The sequence below is a fragment of the Pararge aegeria genome, chromosome 13 (assembly GCF_905163445.1).
Source record: "Pararge aegeria chromosome 13, ilParAegt1.1, whole genome shotgun sequence".
Taxonomy (NCBI): domain Eukaryota; kingdom Metazoa; phylum Arthropoda; class Insecta; order Lepidoptera; family Nymphalidae; genus Pararge; species Pararge aegeria.
In genome coordinates this window covers 15,153,451-15,171,650 of record NC_053192.1, presented here as the reverse complement: position 1 = coordinate 15,171,650, position 18,200 = coordinate 15,153,451, and the positions used below count along the sequence as shown (strand labels likewise).

General features: G+C 35.9%; 2 protein-coding genes across 2 annotated transcripts; one reads left to right on the top strand and one right to left on the bottom strand.

Moving 5' to 3' along the window:
• Positions 1-2,516: 2,516 nt before the first annotated feature.
• Positions 2,517-6,843, bottom strand: LOC120628886 (tetratricopeptide repeat protein 36 homolog). The gene is made up of 4 exons (XM_039897549.1): positions 6,652-6,843; positions 5,032-5,211; positions 3,428-3,603; positions 2,517-2,664 (listed from the first exon to the last, which is right to left on the bottom strand). Exons 1-4 carry the CDS (start codon positions 6,770-6,772, stop codon positions 2,581-2,583), a joined length of 561 nt encoding a protein of 186 aa, XP_039753483.1. The 5' UTR covers positions 6,773-6,843; the 3' UTR covers positions 2,517-2,580.
• A 6,406-nt stretch (positions 6,844-13,249) lies between these two features.
• On the top strand, positions 13,250-15,610 carry LOC120628817. Its single transcript, XM_039897441.1, has 2 exons — positions 13,250-13,664; positions 14,976-15,610. The coding sequence occupies exons 1-2, from the start codon at positions 13,490-13,492 to the stop codon at positions 15,608-15,610; spliced, it is 810 nt and encodes a 269-aa protein (XP_039753375.1). The 5' UTR covers positions 13,250-13,489.
• The last annotated feature ends 2,590 nt before the right edge of the window (positions 15,611-18,200 follow it).

Sequence of the window (18,200 nt, the reverse complement as noted above, 5' to 3'; positions counted from 1 at the left end):
TATATTGATAACCTTTACCTTAGTGTGTAACAGATTATAATAATTCTATAATATTACCTATATAAACGCTTATTGAACTAAATGTACTCACATTATTTATAACTATCTCTGTGATATGATCATCCTTTCACCCAGCACGTGGAAAAGTTTTGCGCCATTTTTATACTTATTTTAATTTTTTAATATGCACTTTTGCCCCACAGATAATATAAATTATCAAAGATAACTTGTGCCAAAAGGGTCTATGTAAAAGCATAATTTTAAGTCCCCGTCTAGCTATAGAGTTGAAGAAGCGCAATGACATTGACATCGTAACGACGAGGAGTCAAATTTGACGGCTCAAATACTTTTCGCGATATATTACGATTTAAATGGCAGAATTGGACATGGAGACATCCATTGTCTATCGCTAACAACTCTACAGCCTGACTAGATGGACTATAAAGCTAATTGCTCATTACAAGTAAGGCCGCACACGGTATTACGGTCGACTGCGCCATATCCGTTACACGAATCGAGCGGAAGGTATTTTCAGAACTTATAAGCGAATAAGGTCCTTCATTTGAAATGATAATCAAAAATTTACAGTTTGTGTACAAAGAGATGTCAAAATGTTGTGCGTTATGATTTCAAAATACATTGATAGTGAGTTGTAATTTTTATGCCATAGAGAATCAAGGAGAACTATTTGCTTAGAGTCTGTCAGCTAATGGCATACTGGCCATCAGTCGTTATCGGTAGGTTAATCTTATCATAAGCGACAATCTTATAAATTTCGACAATGCTGTGCGCATACCTCGTGCGGTTCGTACTTTAATGTGCAATCAGTTTAAAAAAGTAGAAATGTTGTATTTTGATGAAATTTTTTACCAAAGTATTTTATGTTTTGTGCCATTAAATGTAGCTACGTGAAACTTTTCTACAAAAAAAAACTTCCTTGTCTTTGTAAACGCACTTTTTTTAACTGCGTATTATTTTAACCTACCGTCTCGTCGCCTCTCACTAGTTTTTAATACATTAAATATTATCAAGTTTTCAATTTGTGAGGGATTCCGCGCGAGAATTTTGTTTCTTCGTCTAGAAAATATTGGAGAATTTTCGCGCGCAATCTTGATTTTGAGATTTTATTGCATATACTTAAAATTATTATTAAATATTAATAGCGTAGTCACAGAATTTCGATTTGTAGTCTACATTTGCCATTTTCGTAATGTGAAGTCGATCATTTTCAAGGGGTTTGTGGTATTGCCTGGCGAGATTCAGCTCGAACTCGTCAGCAGGATCTTAGAGTATGTGGTTTTTCTCGAATGTGATCGTGGATTGTAACTCAATAATATAAATTTCTAATCCATTAGATATGTGCGTTTTCTTTCATAAACAACTGCCGCGACGGTCTTGTGATTCTCAAGGTAACAGGTAGGTTATCGGTTAGAAGGATTCGAATATTGGGTTGTAAATAAATCCTTTTTTTTTTTTGTAAACTGTATTGCCCACAAAAAAAATGCAATGTACTAAAGGCGAATGAATGCCACTCTCTACCAGCCAATCTTGGTTCATTCTAAGAACTTGTCGTAGACGCAAAAAAGTATTAATAATAAAAAATATGAATTTTGTATAATGCAATATTTAATAAAAAATATAATACCTAATAATCCTTGTAAGTAATGGTACAAGAATTGCAAATTGGGAAATTGGTGGTCTCGAACAACGTGCTTCGAAGAGCAATCCATACTAATATTATAAATCAGAAAGAGTGTCTGTTTGTTTGTTACCTATGTTTGGCTTATTATCTCTATCTTGACTTGATTGACAGCCGATTGACGCAGTGGGCAGTGGGTTCGATTCCCACAAGTGGAAAATGTTTGTGTGATCAATGTTTTCAGTGTCTGGGCGTTTATCTGTATATTATAAGTATTTATGTATATTATTCATAAAAATATTCATCAGTCACCCTAGTACCCATGACACAAGCTACGGTTACTTTGGGGCTAAATGGCGTCGTGTGTAGTGTTGTATTATAGGTAATTTTATTTATTTATTAAACACTACGCACAGCTACTCAACACTCGTAGCTGTTGCCCGAATACTTCGTGCACATTAATCACGGTTTTTCACGAATCTCGTGAGACCGCTCGCATTCCTTAAATAAAAAGTGGCCTGTATTACTCTACGTCCTTTCACCGACGACGACCTCCCTAGCGCAACGGTGAACGCTGTGAATTTAAGTAGGAGGTCCCGGGATCGATTCCCGGATCGATCGAATAGGGAATTTATAATTTCTGAATTTTCTATGGTCTGATCTGGTGAGAGACCTTGACCGTGGCGTACCGACAAAACGTGCTAAGCGATTTAGTGTTCCGGTGCGAGGTACTAAGATAGCAGAAACATATTTTTATGAATATAATAAAAATAATGTTACAGTAATTTTATAAAGTTGGTAAATATCCAACCTTTTGATAACTATAAATTCATATTTGCCAGATATTTTATTAAATAACGTCGTCACGGCCGTCAAATAAACTCACAAACGAATTTTCGCTCTTCTAATAAAATAATATATTTATTCTCAGCTCGCATAATCTACAATTTGATGTCTTTATCTCCCCTCATAACTTGACTGAGCATTTGATTGCATAACGCGGCGTACGGATTCAGCTCAACGATCTGTAATTAAAGAAGATACTTAGCTAATTTTCAAGGAATGTCGAATACTTTTTGTTTTATTTTTCTTTTTTCTTTCTCTGCGAACGCACGTGGTTTTACACTCTGCCAGTTTCAATGGAAGAGAACGTCTTGAGTGATCCATCCGACAAACTTTAGTGGGAGGTCCCGAGTTTCACTCCCGATAGCCAGCCACAATTAATAATTTCAGATTTTTCTCTAATATGGTCTGGTCTTGCGGAAGGCTTTGAAACCACCTTAACCGCCGATCCGATGTTGCGTAGAAACCGATTAGGTATCTATATCATATAAAAGAGAAAGTGTGTGGGTATGTTCCGTATAGGCTCCGAAACGGCTGGACCGATTTTAATGAAACTTTCAGGGAATCTCCGGGTTGACCTGGTGAGTAATCCTGTAAAGTTTGGTGACGATCGGAGCACTCCTATTTTTCAACTGTCAAATACAGCTTTTATTTACTATGATGATATTCTATTGTCGGGTGTACATGGGTATAGATAATGATCTTCACCCGCTCGAGAAGAGAATAGAAGAGAATGAATACGGAGAGAAATAAATGATTTAATATATTATGAGACTTAAATAAAAAAATTAATGATGTAAGTTTATTGTTTAAATAAAATACAGCAAAATCTAGCCCGGCGAAGCGGGCTGGGTACGCTAGTTTATTATAACTGCCGATGTTATAACACTACATTGCCCTTGACTGCAATCTCACCTTGTGGTAAGTGTTGATGATGAGTCATACCTGCTTTTTAGCGAACCCGCTGCCAAGTTTAGCGGCCTCGGTGAAAGCGGCTCGCGCTTGGTCATCCGCACCGCGCTTGCGCATTAGGACTCCGCGTTGGCAAAGCGCGAGCGCCCGAGCGCGGCTTGCTTGACCCTCGGTCAGTTGGAGTACACGATCCAGATCTTGAATGGCATCTGGAAACAATCTAAAATTAATCCTTGCAAAGCGCTAACATTAATAAGTATGATGGCAGTAACAAAGAATCGAAATGAAAAATTCTTTTTTTATTTATATTCGAAGAGCGATTTCAATCAATAAAACTGCAAAAGCAATCCATCATGTCAGGTGAAACGCCGAAATTACAATTATGACGTCACGTCTGTAGGAACCTACTAATATGTTCTTAAGTATTTATGTAGGTTTTATTGAGTATATATTAGTTTGTAATTTTATAGTTATTTGTAATATTATTCTTATTTGTGCAAATTTGTTTATGTATTTGTATTTAGCTATTTGAATGTAGGTTTTAATATAATTTTACACCACCTCTCCGCTCTCGCTGATCTTGTCCTAATACAAAGGGTGCCTGGCAGTGATCGCTACTTAGCGATAAGGCCGCCTTTTGTATTCTACTTCCGTCACTGTATTTATTTTGTTCTTTTATTTTCCTAACTTCATAGTGGTGTAGAAATAAGAGTAAAATGTACCTACATAATTTTGTACTGCTTGAGAACTTCGAAAATCTCTGCGTTTAATAATTATTTTAAACCTAGCAAACTATCATTTGCTAGGTTTTTTGTCATCAATACCAAAATCAATAATCTTTAGCAAAGGTCTTATTAAAGCTCAAATTTGCCTCTGACGTAACGAGTGCGGCCATGACACCCGGCAAGCGTTTTCGCGGGAATGCCGGGAATGCATCATGCATTAGTTTATTAGTGGCAGCGCTGGCAAAGTGCCTGTTTGTTTCGTTAAAAAAATATATTTAATGTTAGCAAAACTGCCAGCGTCTTTATGTTTCAAAAAAACGGATCCTAGGATTTCTCCATATTATTTATTTATTTATTTATTTATTTATTAAGAGCACTAACAACATGCATATTACACGTTTTTTAAACATAGCACACACACAATAACATGGACTGACATGCATGTCAATGACAAGTGCACATAGCATTGACAAAGCGTCATGTAAACATATTATGCATTAGATATCTGTGATCAATATAACATCTCGGTGGATTTCAAGAGACCTGTTCCAAAGTGCTGACAAAGCTGTTCCAAAGTGCTACCAAAGCTGTTCCAAAGTGCTAACAAAGCTTTAATGTTTTGACCTCCTTGGCGCATCGGTGAGCGCTGTAAGTTTAAGTAGGAGGTCCCCGGTTCGATTACCAGCAGTGGCACTTCGGGAATTTATAATCTGAATTTCTGCTCTGATTACCACCCGACCGACAAAGACGTGCCGCTAAGCGATTTGGTGTTCCGGTGCGATGTCGCGTAGAAACCGATTAGAGAGACTACCATACACCCTAACAAGTTAGCCCGCTACTTAGACTGCATCATCACTTACTAGGTGAGATTGCAGTCAACGGCGAACTTGTAGTGGTATAAAAAAAAATTACCATCGTCTCGTTTCATCAGCCTAAAAAGCTGTGCTCTGTCATTGTACCCAGATGGTCGTTCAGGGGCGATGTCAACGCCTTTGTTCAACAGACCCAAGGCCTCTTCGTACTTGCCCGCCTCAGCTAACTGGACGCCTTGAAGACACAGAGCTATGCTCTGTTTGTCCGTTTCTGTGGTGTCTGAAATTTTTAAGTTTAACTTAAAAATTATTAACGATATGCCCATTAGAAAACAATGATGAGGTCTAGGTTGGAGCACGCTTGCCTAGAAAAAGCCTATTCACTCTAGCCTTGAAGGTGCTCAAATTATACGTGGCAGGAAACACAGTTGCCGGGAGGTCGTTCCACATCTTAGCGGTACGTATCAGAAACGTGGATAAAAAACGTTTCGTGCGTGTTGATGGAATATCAACCACATTATGCCACCGCTCACGGTGTCTCGCTGTGGTAGAGCGGGGAAGGAGGAACAAGTTTGTGAAGTTCCTGAGCACACTCACCAAAGTATATCCGGTAAAAAACCGATAAACTGGCAACATTGCGTCGGTGCTGGAGACTATGTAGTTTCGCCTGTGTTATCGTTTTAACTTGCTCCTTAGGTATTCGAAAGTAAGAGCATATAATGCTACTTATATTTATATAATGACGTGCAGTGCTGTCAGGTCACAGTAGTCAATACCTATTCGCTTCCGCGGGTGTTATACGTGGTGAAATGGGAAATATAGCGTCCGCTGTGCTTCCAGCATTCTATGTTATTTTGGCTACGGCCAAGAACTACTACCTATCATGTACCCAGTGGCGTGCACTGGGATTCTTACCAGGGTATGCATACCAGTTATGTATAAATTTTAGGGTAGATATGATATACCAGTTATGTATAAATTTTAGGGTAGACAGTGCTTTTGTGCATGTATCAGGTGCACGCCACTGCATGTACCTACTACGATCACCAACCTGTCAGTCCTTTAGAGGCGAAAGTTTGTTTGGATGGATGTCTGAATTTTAATAAGATACTTTTTCACGCAAAAACTCCGTAACAAAATTTGATAAAACTTTACAGTTGCAAAGCTTCATCATCATATCAACATACTATCGGCCCACTACAGCGCGCGGGTCTCCTCTGACATTGGGAAGGGATAAGGACGTAGACCACGCTGGCCCAGTGCGGATTAATGGACTCCACACGCCTTTGAGAACATCATCTAGAACTCTCTGGAGATTTCCTCACGATGTTTTCCTTCAATGTTGAAGCAAGTTATATTTTAAGTTGGTTTGTTTGTTTAGACGCGATGATCTCAGGAACTACTGGGCAGATTTGAAAAATTATTTCAGTGTTTGAGAGCCCATCTATCGAGGAATGCTGCAGGCCATATAGCATCACGCTAAGACCAATAAGAGCATAACATAACTGAAGAATGATTTGAAATTCGGTGTTTTTTTTTTCCTTTTAAGAGCTTCCGATGCGTGCGCTGCATAAACGGTTAAAGTTTCAATAAAATCATATATGACAAAGTTGATCCCCTTTAAAAGTTCTAAAAAAGCCCGCGAATGCATATGTTTATCTTTTAAGGTCGTCTTACACACGGATAAAGTCGCGAGGGACCGCTAGTAATAACTATTTACCTTGAACGTCATTAAGAAAACTGTCACCATCATCAGCAACGTCCCCGATGGTGGCAGTGGGATCGAAAATACTTCTCAAAACTGCACGATCTCTTTCACTAAGGTTCTCCAAACCTGCCATTTCTTCTTATTTATAACACAGAGAAAACTCTTTTTCAAATAAAAACCTCAACTCGTCTACCAACACGTACAGCCACCTCTACTTCTGATACGTAACTGGTTGTTTTTATTATGATTTCGATCTACTGGGAGTGATCATTAACAAGTATGTAAATGTTTGTTTATTATCAAGCAGGTAGATGTTAATCTTGGAACAAGTTGTATCAGTAGGTCTGTCTACAAACGTACCTACGATTTAACTATATAAATAATAAATAAATATACTACGACATTACACACATCGCCATCTAGTCCCAGCAAAGTAAGCGTTGCTTGTGTTATGGGTACTAAGATAGCTGATGAATATTTTACTCATAAATACTTACATGTTCATCACACAAACATATTTCCAGTTATGGGAATCGAACCCACGGCCTTAGATGCAGAAAGCAGGGTCGCTGCCAACTGCGCCAACCGGCTGTCCATGCCAATTATGAAGCTAGAATAAACTTGCCATGCAATATAAGTACTAGGTTACAAACCTAACCTACATAATATTTTTTTTTTTAACCTGGATAGCAGCTTCATTTTTGTGCCTTTTGGAGTAGAGACTTTGGGACCGTGGGGTCCGGAGGCACGAGCTCTTTTCAAAGAACTATCGAAAAGGGTTATCGAGTCTACCGGTGATCCTAGAGCGGGCAGTTACCTTGGCCAACGAATTAGTTTGGCCATCCAAAGGGGCAATGCCAGAATTTTAGCAACTGTACCTCGCTGCGGTGGTTTCGAAGATGTTATAGATTTGATTTAGTTTTAAATAGTTTATTTTAGGTTATACTTATAAAACAATGCTATTTATTTTTATTTCTTTATCTATTAATCAATTAATATCCAAATCCACTTACACTTTATTAACAATTACATTATTATTCTCATTATACTTATTACTACACGAACAATATGTACGTTACGTCAATACGAGTACGTTGGACGTTTTAAGTAATTGCATTTCATTTGTTTTAACGATGATGAAAATCATTGACGAACCAGCATCACTGAGAGTTCTCCATAATTAAATGTGAAGTCTACCAAGTGTTTGTGTAGAACAAAAATGCGCGGACAAAGCTGCAGGTAAATATTATACTTAGTAGGTACAGTTACTCGTATGAATAAATTTCTCTTGATGATAAGGATCTGTATATGATAAACATTAATATTAACAGATCTATAATTTTGAAATGGAAACCTATTAAAAATGTATGAGTAAATTCTTATGATAATTGATGAGCGTTTGTGTAAAACAGAAATGCGCGAACAAAGCTGCGGGTAAATATCATAGTAGATACTAGTAGGAACAGTTATGATTAAGTATGAATAAATTTTTCTTGATGATCAGATCAGATCTATAATTTTGAAATGGAAACCTATTAATAATGTACGAAAATCTTATGATAGTTTATGACCTCCGTGACGCAGCGGCCAGTTCGATCCTCGACAGGGGCAGTTTGGAATTCATAATTTCCGAATTTACTCTGGTCTGTTCTCGTAGAAGGATCAGCCTTGGCTAGCCAAATCACTCTACTGAGAAAGTCGTGCCGCTAAACGATTTAGCGATTCGGTACGATGTCGCAAAGAAACCTGTTACCATCTTAGGCTGCATCATCACTTACTACCTTGTGAGATTGCTGTCTAGGGCTTACGTATAGTGAAAAAAAAAATTATAATGATGCACAAGTTTTTTTTTAGTAGTATCAATTGTACTTAATTAAAAAAAAAACGTACCTATGGAAATTCCATTGTCAGTAGATTTTCCTTTAAACATACACCTACCAGAAATACATACCTACCTACAGGTTTTGAGACCAAAAGCTTGTAGAAAGATTTACGATCTTAGTAATAGAAGAACCTACTGTGAGAAATTATATTTCATTTAGATTGTTAACTCAACTCACAGCCAAGTTACCACACCGATTCAGCAGTGCGTAATTTTTAGGGAACTCTTAAAATGACAGTTGACAGATAAAAAAATATAAATTAGTTTTTTTAAATCCTTAAATCCATAGAACAATTAAAAATATGTTATTGCAAACACAAAATACCACACCTTGTAGCTAGAATCATAGACAAGTTGGTTTATAAGATTTACTTAGTGAAAATCGATTGGAAAGGAAAAAAAAAAAGTGTGCCTACTACTATTTTTTAACTACTTTAACTAGGCGTTACTTACTTTGTCGTCATTAGTGAAAACGGGCATTAGGTATGCTACATATAACTGCGACTTTAAGGAAGCGGTATTAAAATAAAAAAAGACGTCGTTTATGTTTTTATCAACAATTTTAATAATAATTTCGGTTAAAATATAAATCAATACACTAAAATACCTATGACTTAAAAAATTATGAAGAGAGTACCGAAATGGCGTAATGATAAATAAATTTACATCGTAATAATATTAATAGTCAAGTTGTACCAATCGTCTTGGCAATAATCTGCTTCAGTCTTCATTGGTCAAGCTTAAAAACTTTGTGGCAAAGACTTCCCAACGTAACACAATTTCGTTTGGTCACGTTTTCGTGCCAATTGCTTTGTAGACCAGTTTAAATTGAACTTTGACAAGAACAGTTTTAGGCTATATAATAAAGCTGTACATGTATTCAGTCGTATATGTCACCGTAAAATGATTATAATCTTTATCGATAGATTGTAAACTGTTGTACTGTTTAAATCATGTTCCAACATAACATAACCTAAAACAACTTTAGTTTCTAAAATTTCGCTTCGATAGATTAATCTGCCGAAAAATTATGCTATAAATTGTAAGCAGCATGGCAAGGTTTACAATCTTTAAAGTTTAAAATCTCTGGATATATACTTTGATTATATACTTTGATATATTCTAATGGTATTTAAAATTTTACGATGACATAAAAAACCTTAACCTAAGCTGACAGGTGTAGAACAATTTCGCCATCCTGGCTTCAATGTTACCTGGTGAAAATTACAGCACTAATTATATTTGACTTCCATATTCATCCCTGCCTTTTCTTTTAATATTTTTTTACCACTTATCCAATAAGGTTTAAATATTATATAACATAAACCACAATGGTTTACGTCGAACCAAATTAGCAAGGCTTTTACAACATTTTTCATTTGACTATTAACAATTTATGAATTAAATATTATTGTGCCACACAATATTTTTAAACATTTTATATTTGCACGTTCACCGATTTAGGAAACTTAGATTTTTTAATTTGGCTTCTGCTCCTTATTTTAAAAAATAAACAATTTTTCGTTGAAATATTTTACGTTTTCGTTTTAAAATACGTATGGGGACGGTAGTTTATTATAACTCCCGCTAGGGGCGCTTATCGATTTCCATACGTAATATTTAAAAACCGCAAATCATTTTGATATTATTAACAACAATTATTGTTAAATAAGTTCCGCTTATTATAATTTACGAGCATTAAACTCATACGTCTCTCACATTTAATTTTGCAAAATAAAAGGTTTTAGAACGTTTCAAGATCTTTATTATAAATATAGATCCATATTCGTCCTGAAAAGTTTTGAATATAATCTCTAAATTTTTGAACGCAATTAAATATAATATATAACGGTCCTGGGTACATATCCAATAAGTTTAATGACTAAATTCTATTTTACATTTAGAAGTTGTCGTCTCTAGAAAAGTGAGTAAAATAACAATTTTAAATCAAACAAAAAAATTATTTCTAATCGAACAAATTTTCGAACGTAACTAAATTACATATTGATTAAATATAAATGCTGTGTGATGCTCTTGTAGTCGTATTATAAAATATTAATTTAGTCTAGCCACAAGCAATAAATATGTTAATAGTTGGCACTAATACACATACCATAATTTCCAATGTTAATAGGTACCTTCATAGGTATACAAAAATAATATTTACAAGTTTATACACAATCAAATTAAAACAATAATAAATCGCGAATAAATTGAGATAAACCAAACAGACTTTAATGTGAAAACTTTTCAGAGTTCAGAGTTTCCGTAACGCTTTAACCGTTTTACTTCGTATTCACAAAAGGTTTGCTTAAAACTTGTGTATTTACATGTTTTTCTAACGAACGTTACGAACATACAAAATGTTTACTTGCAACAAGTTGTAGTAGCTTTAGAAATAAATTAGCGTATTTTTGTCTTGTTCCTCAGTACCTCAAGTAACACTTTTAAAATAAGTTTTATCGATTTTTAATTAGAGCAAGAATTAAGCAGTTTTATTTATTTCTTTTATTTATTTTTAATCTACATGATCATGCTCAGTCTTTTAACTTTTCACTGCTGGGTACGGGCCTCCTGCATCAAGGGCAAAAGGAATTAAATACTCCACGCTGGTTTAATACGGACGCATAATTGGCATAATTAAAGATTCTATTTATATAAATTGCAATTGAAAAAAAAAAAATACATAAACGCTCGCAGAGTGCGTATGACGTCATACGAAAATTATAGCTTTAGTTAGTCCTTGTTCGATAGGTAAAGATTATTGATTTTTGTATTGATAACAAAAAACTTAGCAACTGATAGTTGGAATCACAAAATATACGCAGAGATTTTCGAAGTTCAAGCGGTACAAAATTTTGTTTATATAGACCTGACGTCATAATTTTGAATAATGTGTTTCAGCTATCATTGTGGATCACAAGATTCTGCAAGTTTTATTTATTGAAAATAAATAAAATAAATACCAATCACACTGCGAATTTGACTAAAAATACGTTTTTTCATAATACACGAATTATATATCGTTAGATAAATACAATATTTTAGCGATTCTTTGTTACTTTCATCGTGCCTATTAATTGTTATACTACATTAGACACGGACCTACTCTTCTCTACATATTAAAAAATAGCGTTGCTTTTCGCTTCTCTCTGTGTATGTTTACCCGCGAACTCCTCCTAAACCACGCGTCGAATTTTGATGTCGTTTTCGTCATTATTTATATATTATATATATCATCATCATCATCATATCAACCTATTACCGGCCCACTACAGGACACAGGTCCCAATGAGAAGGGTGCCTGGCCCGATGCGGATTGGTCGACTCCACACAAAAATACCTTGTCACTTACACAAAAATTGTCCTTTGAGAAAATTATCGAGAACTTCAAGGCATGCCGATTTTCTCACGATATTTTTTGTCACCGTTGAAGCAAGTGATATTTTAAATACTTAAAAGACGCACATAAATTAGATAAGTTAGAGCTGGAATTAGAACTCGGCCCCCCAAAAGTGAAATGTGGTAATCGCCGTCGCGGCCCGGCGCCGCCAACGTGGAAATATTTACACGATGCGACACTCGCCGCGCAGTCATACAAACATTGTACGCAGGCACCAGCGAGAATTAAATTTGCAAATTAGGTTAAAAACGAAGGCCAATTGATTTTTAATAAAAATATAAAAATAATTCTTCATAGGCCAATGTCTGTGCAATCTTCTACAGCACACTTTTATTTGATACCAATGGACCTCCGTGTATCGAAACTCTAATAAAAGTTTCGACCGAATACTACTTAAAGTCGTAAATGCCGTACTCACAACTTGTTTTTTTTTTAACAGTTTCGTACGGCCGCTAGCTTAAGATGCACAGACAGTTTGTCCGTGCATCTTAACATGACCTTTAAAACTATTGCTATTAGCTCCATTTTATAGTAAAAATATAGCGAAGTGTGCATTGTCTTTCTAAGGGTACAGTAGTCTAAGAGCGCGCACATACATGTAACCGTTATTTTTTTAATATATTGCACTCTTTTTGGACATAGGTACGTTACACGTCTGACTATCGTTATAAACGCATTACTAGCCCACTATTGGGCACGGGTCTCCTCTCGGAATTATAAAGGTTTAGGCCCCAATTCACCACGCTGGCCAAGTGTGGATTGTGAAGTCTGCTAATCCACACTTGAACAAGAACTCTCGTGCAAGCAGATTGCAGGTTTCCTCACGGTAGTTTCCTACGCCGTTAAACAACTGGCTCTTAACAAATAAAAATGTACAGATATACCATTATATACATCTGCTTATTGCCTGATATCTAATAGTTACATGAATCACAGACAGTGGTGTGCACTTCATACATTCACAAAAGCACTGCTTACCCTAAAGTTTATATATAACTCGTATAGCAGAAGAATTTTTGCAGTTTTATGCAATTTTCCTGGTGTATGCATACCCTGGTAAGAAACTCAGTGCACGCCACTGATCACAAGTAAATTAAATTTCAAAAAAATATTCAAAATGGGGACTTCCCTACTTAGTCGACAAGCTTACCTCTCAGTGAGTTACAGTCTACCTACGCGGTAGCAGGATGGGTTAAGAGCAAAAGGCTCAGACCTACCGATCAAGTCTATGACACAATATCTATGGCCTTAATAATACTGTATCCATAGACAAAACTGTTATGGGAACTAAGTTACCCGTTTGTGCACGCCCTTAGTTTGCTTAGGGCGCTTTTAGTGTCACGCGGATTTGCTCACGCACGCGGGATTGGACCGCATGCGTAGCATCCGCAAAGAACAATTTCATATAGGTATCTATTGTAAAGCGTGATAAACGCACGCGGGACGCGGGGCGCTGTGCGGGGCGTCACCCCGGTGCGGGGTATCCGCATGCGTAAGCGCTGCCTACAACTTCAGTGCCCATTTTAGAGTCGAGCGGGGCGCACGCGCCGTATTGTACTACCGAAATGAAAATCGATACAGAACGAGTAATCATTGAAGTTCATCTGCGGCCCGTTTTGTGGGATAAACGCAATGAATTATACAAAAACAGGGACGCGAGGGAGGCTGCATGGAGAGATATTTTGAAGGAATTGGCACCTAACTACGAAAATTTGAGCGAAGAGGAAAGAAAAGAGGCGGGTATGTGTTTGGTTCATTATTTTATTTATACAAGCATCATTACTTTATTAATATAAGCATAATTATTTAATTCACAAATAACATCAAAAACCTTCTAAAACCTTTTGAGTTTAGTTAATTAATTATATATCGGTGTTGCCAGGAGACTTTTCCTTCATTGATAAAGTAATCTGCAAATATATCTCTGATATTACTTGCCGACGTATTACTACTTTCAGTCTGCTGCCTGGGTAGTGGTCCCGTAAAACCATTTGTGACAAATGTATGGCTGACCTTGTAGCCATCCCGTTTCCTTATGAAATTGTGAAGTACACATGCCGTCTTGACTATTAATTGTGCTAGATCTAACTTGACATTCATGGATCTGTGAAATATTCTAAATTTATTTGACATAATTCCAAAAGTGCATTCTATGTACCTTCTAGCTCTGGACAGACGGTAATTAAATATTTTCTTTTTGTAAGGTAAATTATCACGAGCATAAGGCCGCATCACATGTGATGATAAACCAAATGCCTCGTCTCCCACTATCACGAACGGCAACTTTGCTCTTACACTAGATGGATAAGCTACTTCGGGGCAAATAATAGGCAACTCTTGCGGGTCAGGGATACCCAACGTGTTACTTTCCAGTTTCGTATACAATTGACTCCTTCTAAAGATGGTTGAATCGGCGTTGCTTCCACTGGTACCGACATTAATATATGTAAAATTATAATCAGCATCACACATTGCGAGGAGCACTACAGAATAATATTTCTTATAATTAAAATATAGTGATCCACTGTGCGGCGGCCGAATCACTCTTATATGTTTTCCATCAATTGCACCCAAGCAATTAGGAAAATTTGTATATGTGAGAAATCCCTCTGCGATTTCTTTCCATTTGATCCCATTAAGCTGTGGAATACATTCAGACTTTAGTTCAATCCATATTATGTAACAAACTTGTCTTACTATTTCGCTAATTGTTGCAATTCCAATCACATAGGAATAGTGTAGATCAGTGAATGTATTACCAGTTGCCAAATATCTGAAAACAAAAACAATATATTAATAATATGATAACATAATATATTAATAATGCTGACATCAGACATAAGACAGCATGCACCGCTCGAATTTTACTTCAGAAGAAAAATAAATACCCTTAAGGTGAAAGGGCACGGAAGTAGCTAGCGCTAGAAGTTTTTAATTCGTTTTAACTACAGTACTATAGCTACGTTAGATTTTATTGGTACTGGTTTTGGGTAACTTGATCTGAAACTGTGTGTACTTTTGCCACTTACTTATTATATTTTGTCATTTCAGACAAGAAAATACAACAACGCTGGCGAACAGCAAGGGACACTTACCAGAAAGACAAGATATCTGAAAAAAATCAGCCATCCGGCTCTGGGAGTAAGAAGAAGAAGAAGAAATATTCTTACTATGACATTTTGACTTTCTTAGACAGTACAACGGAAACTGCTGGAGAAGAGTCACTCTGTGAAGAAATGTCTGAACAAAGTAATTTAGAAACACCTAATGAGTCCACGCAACCAGATACTTCACGTCAAGAAAGTTCTCACCCAACATCAAAACAAAAACAAGTAAAATCTAAAAAGCAAGCACCATCTGAATTTGAGGCACAGTTATTAGAATGCTTAAAGTCTAATCAACTGGAGCTAGAAAGTGAGGATTTGGCTTTCTTTCAGTCTCTGCAGCCTTCATTAAAAAGATTCACTAGATATCAAAAACTAATGTTCAGAACAAAAGTGTTAAATATAGTTATGGAAATGGAAAGTCAAACACAACCTGCATACTACAGTCCCATACCTACAACAAGTTCTAGTGGTTTTACTGAGCTTGACAGTTTGTCACCGATAAATCAAGATTACCAAACCAATAGTATATCCAGGATACTTCGAGTCTTAACGACAATGCTATTAGTTCTGCTGCAGTGAATGACAATGAAACTCTTATTTCGACTGAAAGCGGCCTGTTTAATATCACGTCTTATGACGTAATTTATACCCCAGCAACAACATCATCTACAGGCGAAAGTAATGTCAACGCTCAGGATACAAATTTACAAAGAAATGAATGATGTAAAATTTGATTTTTTAATTTATGAATAAAACTCTTTTTATTAAAATGAGTACGATTAACTTTTTTTCTCCAGTTTCTCTCTAATTGTTTGTTTAGTCATATGAGTGCGGTTGTACACACGGCACAGATCAAGTTACTCAAATCCAGTATAAGCGGGACTCCGACGGGTTACCTAAGTATGATAATACGCAAGGCGCGAGTTCCATTTATGCTGGTTTTGGGTAACTTGATCTGTGGCCATGTGTACTTTATCAGATAAAAAAAAGGATTGTGTATGTAGGTTGAACGTACCAATCCCAAACCAATTAAGGACTTTTTTTGACTTTAAATTACTGTCATGTGCAAACCTATAACTTTTATCTATATTATAATAAGTAGCGTGTGATGAAAGGTAGGAATGATTCCACTTTAATGGCGACATTTTATGAGTGAAATAATCTTATTTAATGAAATTTCAACATGAAATTGAATGAAATTATGAACAATGAAATTTCAGAGTACATGACAAAATTTTTTTTTTGCACATGTAAATTTACACATGACAGTAATTTGAAGTCAAAAAACGTTTATCCTACCTGTTCAAATCCCTTTCCACTAAATCATAGCAGGAAATTAAATATTTAAAATTTAAAACTTACCTTAATGTAATAGCGAGCCTCTCAATCGGTTGTATTGTAATCCTTCGTAAACTGCTTTTTTGTAGCTTATTCTCAATTTTACACAACAGTTCATCAAAAGAACGAATGGACATTCGAAAGTAATTTTTAAATTTACGTTCATTATTTTGTAGTTTTCCAAAGCGTGTAACAAACGCCCCAGCAAGAAGCCTATTTTCAAGAAAGGGATCAACATGTACTCTTGTCTTCTTGTTTCGTCGTTTGTAAAGTATGTAAGCGACACATATTCTTCTGACATTGATCATTTTTGAACACGTCTATACCGTTACGCAGCCCGTAGAAAACTGAAACTCATGCTGCGTATGATCCGCAGCGTGAAATTTTACGCATGCGGTCCAATCCCGCGTGCGTGAGCAAATCCGCGTGACACTAAAAGCGCCCTTAGTGAGGATTATTGAGTAAAACCTTAGTGAATACATGAATGTACTTATTCCTTTAAATGTCACTTATTAAACATGTAAAAATATATTCAATACAGATAGTCAAACACGATAAAATGTTCTATATACAAAAATATTTTAAGTGCTCAAATGTTGCTCCCCCTACCTGAAGGAAACATTTTTATAAAACATTGCTGCGTACATTCAGACTACGTCAGACCGTGCTATAAAAATATTACCGCACTGTCTATACAGACTACACGGCTATAATTTCCTATCTGCTTCCGTGGGTAGTTTTAAATTGCTTTTACTTACAAGTGAGATCATCATAAATGGTAAAATATTTGCACATGTTTTATCATATAAGATGGGCACAATAAAAAACTGACTGCATTATTTTTAATGCTACCAGTTTTTTATTTAGGTTGCCTGCGGCTCAAGCTAATAAAACGCACTTTATAATGTACCATTTTGATTTATAAGGTTATAGAAGATTACCGTTTGCAAAAACGACCACAGAACTACCATAAAACTACCGCAAATGTACCGTAATGTAATATGACATGAGTTATTAAACAAGAAAGCATTAATGTTTAAGGTTTTCTCCAGGATATTCAAAGTATTCTGCTTTCCGTTTCCTGGCCCTAAATATAAACAAGTTTTTTTAACTTGTAAAACATAAGAGAATAATGTCTTGAAGCAATGTTTAGCTTCAGGGAAGGAGTACCAGCTTTTTGAGTAGACCCATTTCATAACATGAAGCTCTTTTTTTAGAAATACGATGATACACAGGTTACATAAAAATGTATTTAAATACAATCGTTTTGTTTTAAGCTAGAAGAATCTATGTAGACATACATCGCGTACTTTTAATTGGGAAAATAAACGTCTCAATAGAAAACTGCCCAGGATGCCAAGGTGAGATTGTCTGCTTTTGTTTACTTATTCGATATCGTGAAAGGTAGCTACTATTTATATTATGGTATTTGAAGTTCCATCTGTTTACCAAACTGGAGAACTGTTGGTTCACATTATAACTAGATGGCGCTCTTGGCATTCTGTTGACAGATTGCTTTGTCAACATGGCAGTTTTGTATGGAGTCACAGATTGCTAATTCATGAAAAATTACATTTTAATTACAGAGCAGTGTGCGCTACATCTTTCGTCTGTAGTGACACATTAAACAAAGTAAACTATACTAAATTTGGCCTTGAACGAAACTACTGATAGCTACAGCCCGACAAATAGGTCGATTTAACAAAAAAAAACAATTGTCTATTACATACTTACAGCAAAGGTCACTTGAAGGTTTTGTGAGAAAATATCTCATTATTTCTTATTTGTATTATGCCAAAGAAAACGTTAAGCAGTTCATATTATGTTACGG

Bases quoted from the DNA above. Each gene is read 5' to 3' on its own strand.
- LOC120628886 (XM_039897549.1), bottom strand. From the start codon at position 6,772: ATGGCAGGTTTGGAGAACCTTAGTGAAAGAGATCGTGCAGTTTTGAGA. The intron at 5,212-6,651 runs GTAAATAGTTAT...TAAAAATTTCAG, and splicing joins TTTTCTTAATGACGTTCAAG to ACACCACAGAAACGGACAAA. The intron at 2,665-3,427 runs GTATGACTCATC...CTTTAATTACAG, and splicing joins GCGGGTTCGCTAAAAAGCAG to ATCGTTGAGCTGAATCCGTA.
- LOC120628817 (XM_039897441.1), top strand. From the start codon at position 13,490: ATGAAAATCGATACAGAACGAGTAATCATTGAAGTTCATCTGCGGCCC. The intron at 13,665-14,975 runs GTATGTGTTTGG...TTGTCATTTCAG, and splicing joins AGAGGAAAGAAAAGAGGCGG to ACAAGAAAATACAACAACGC.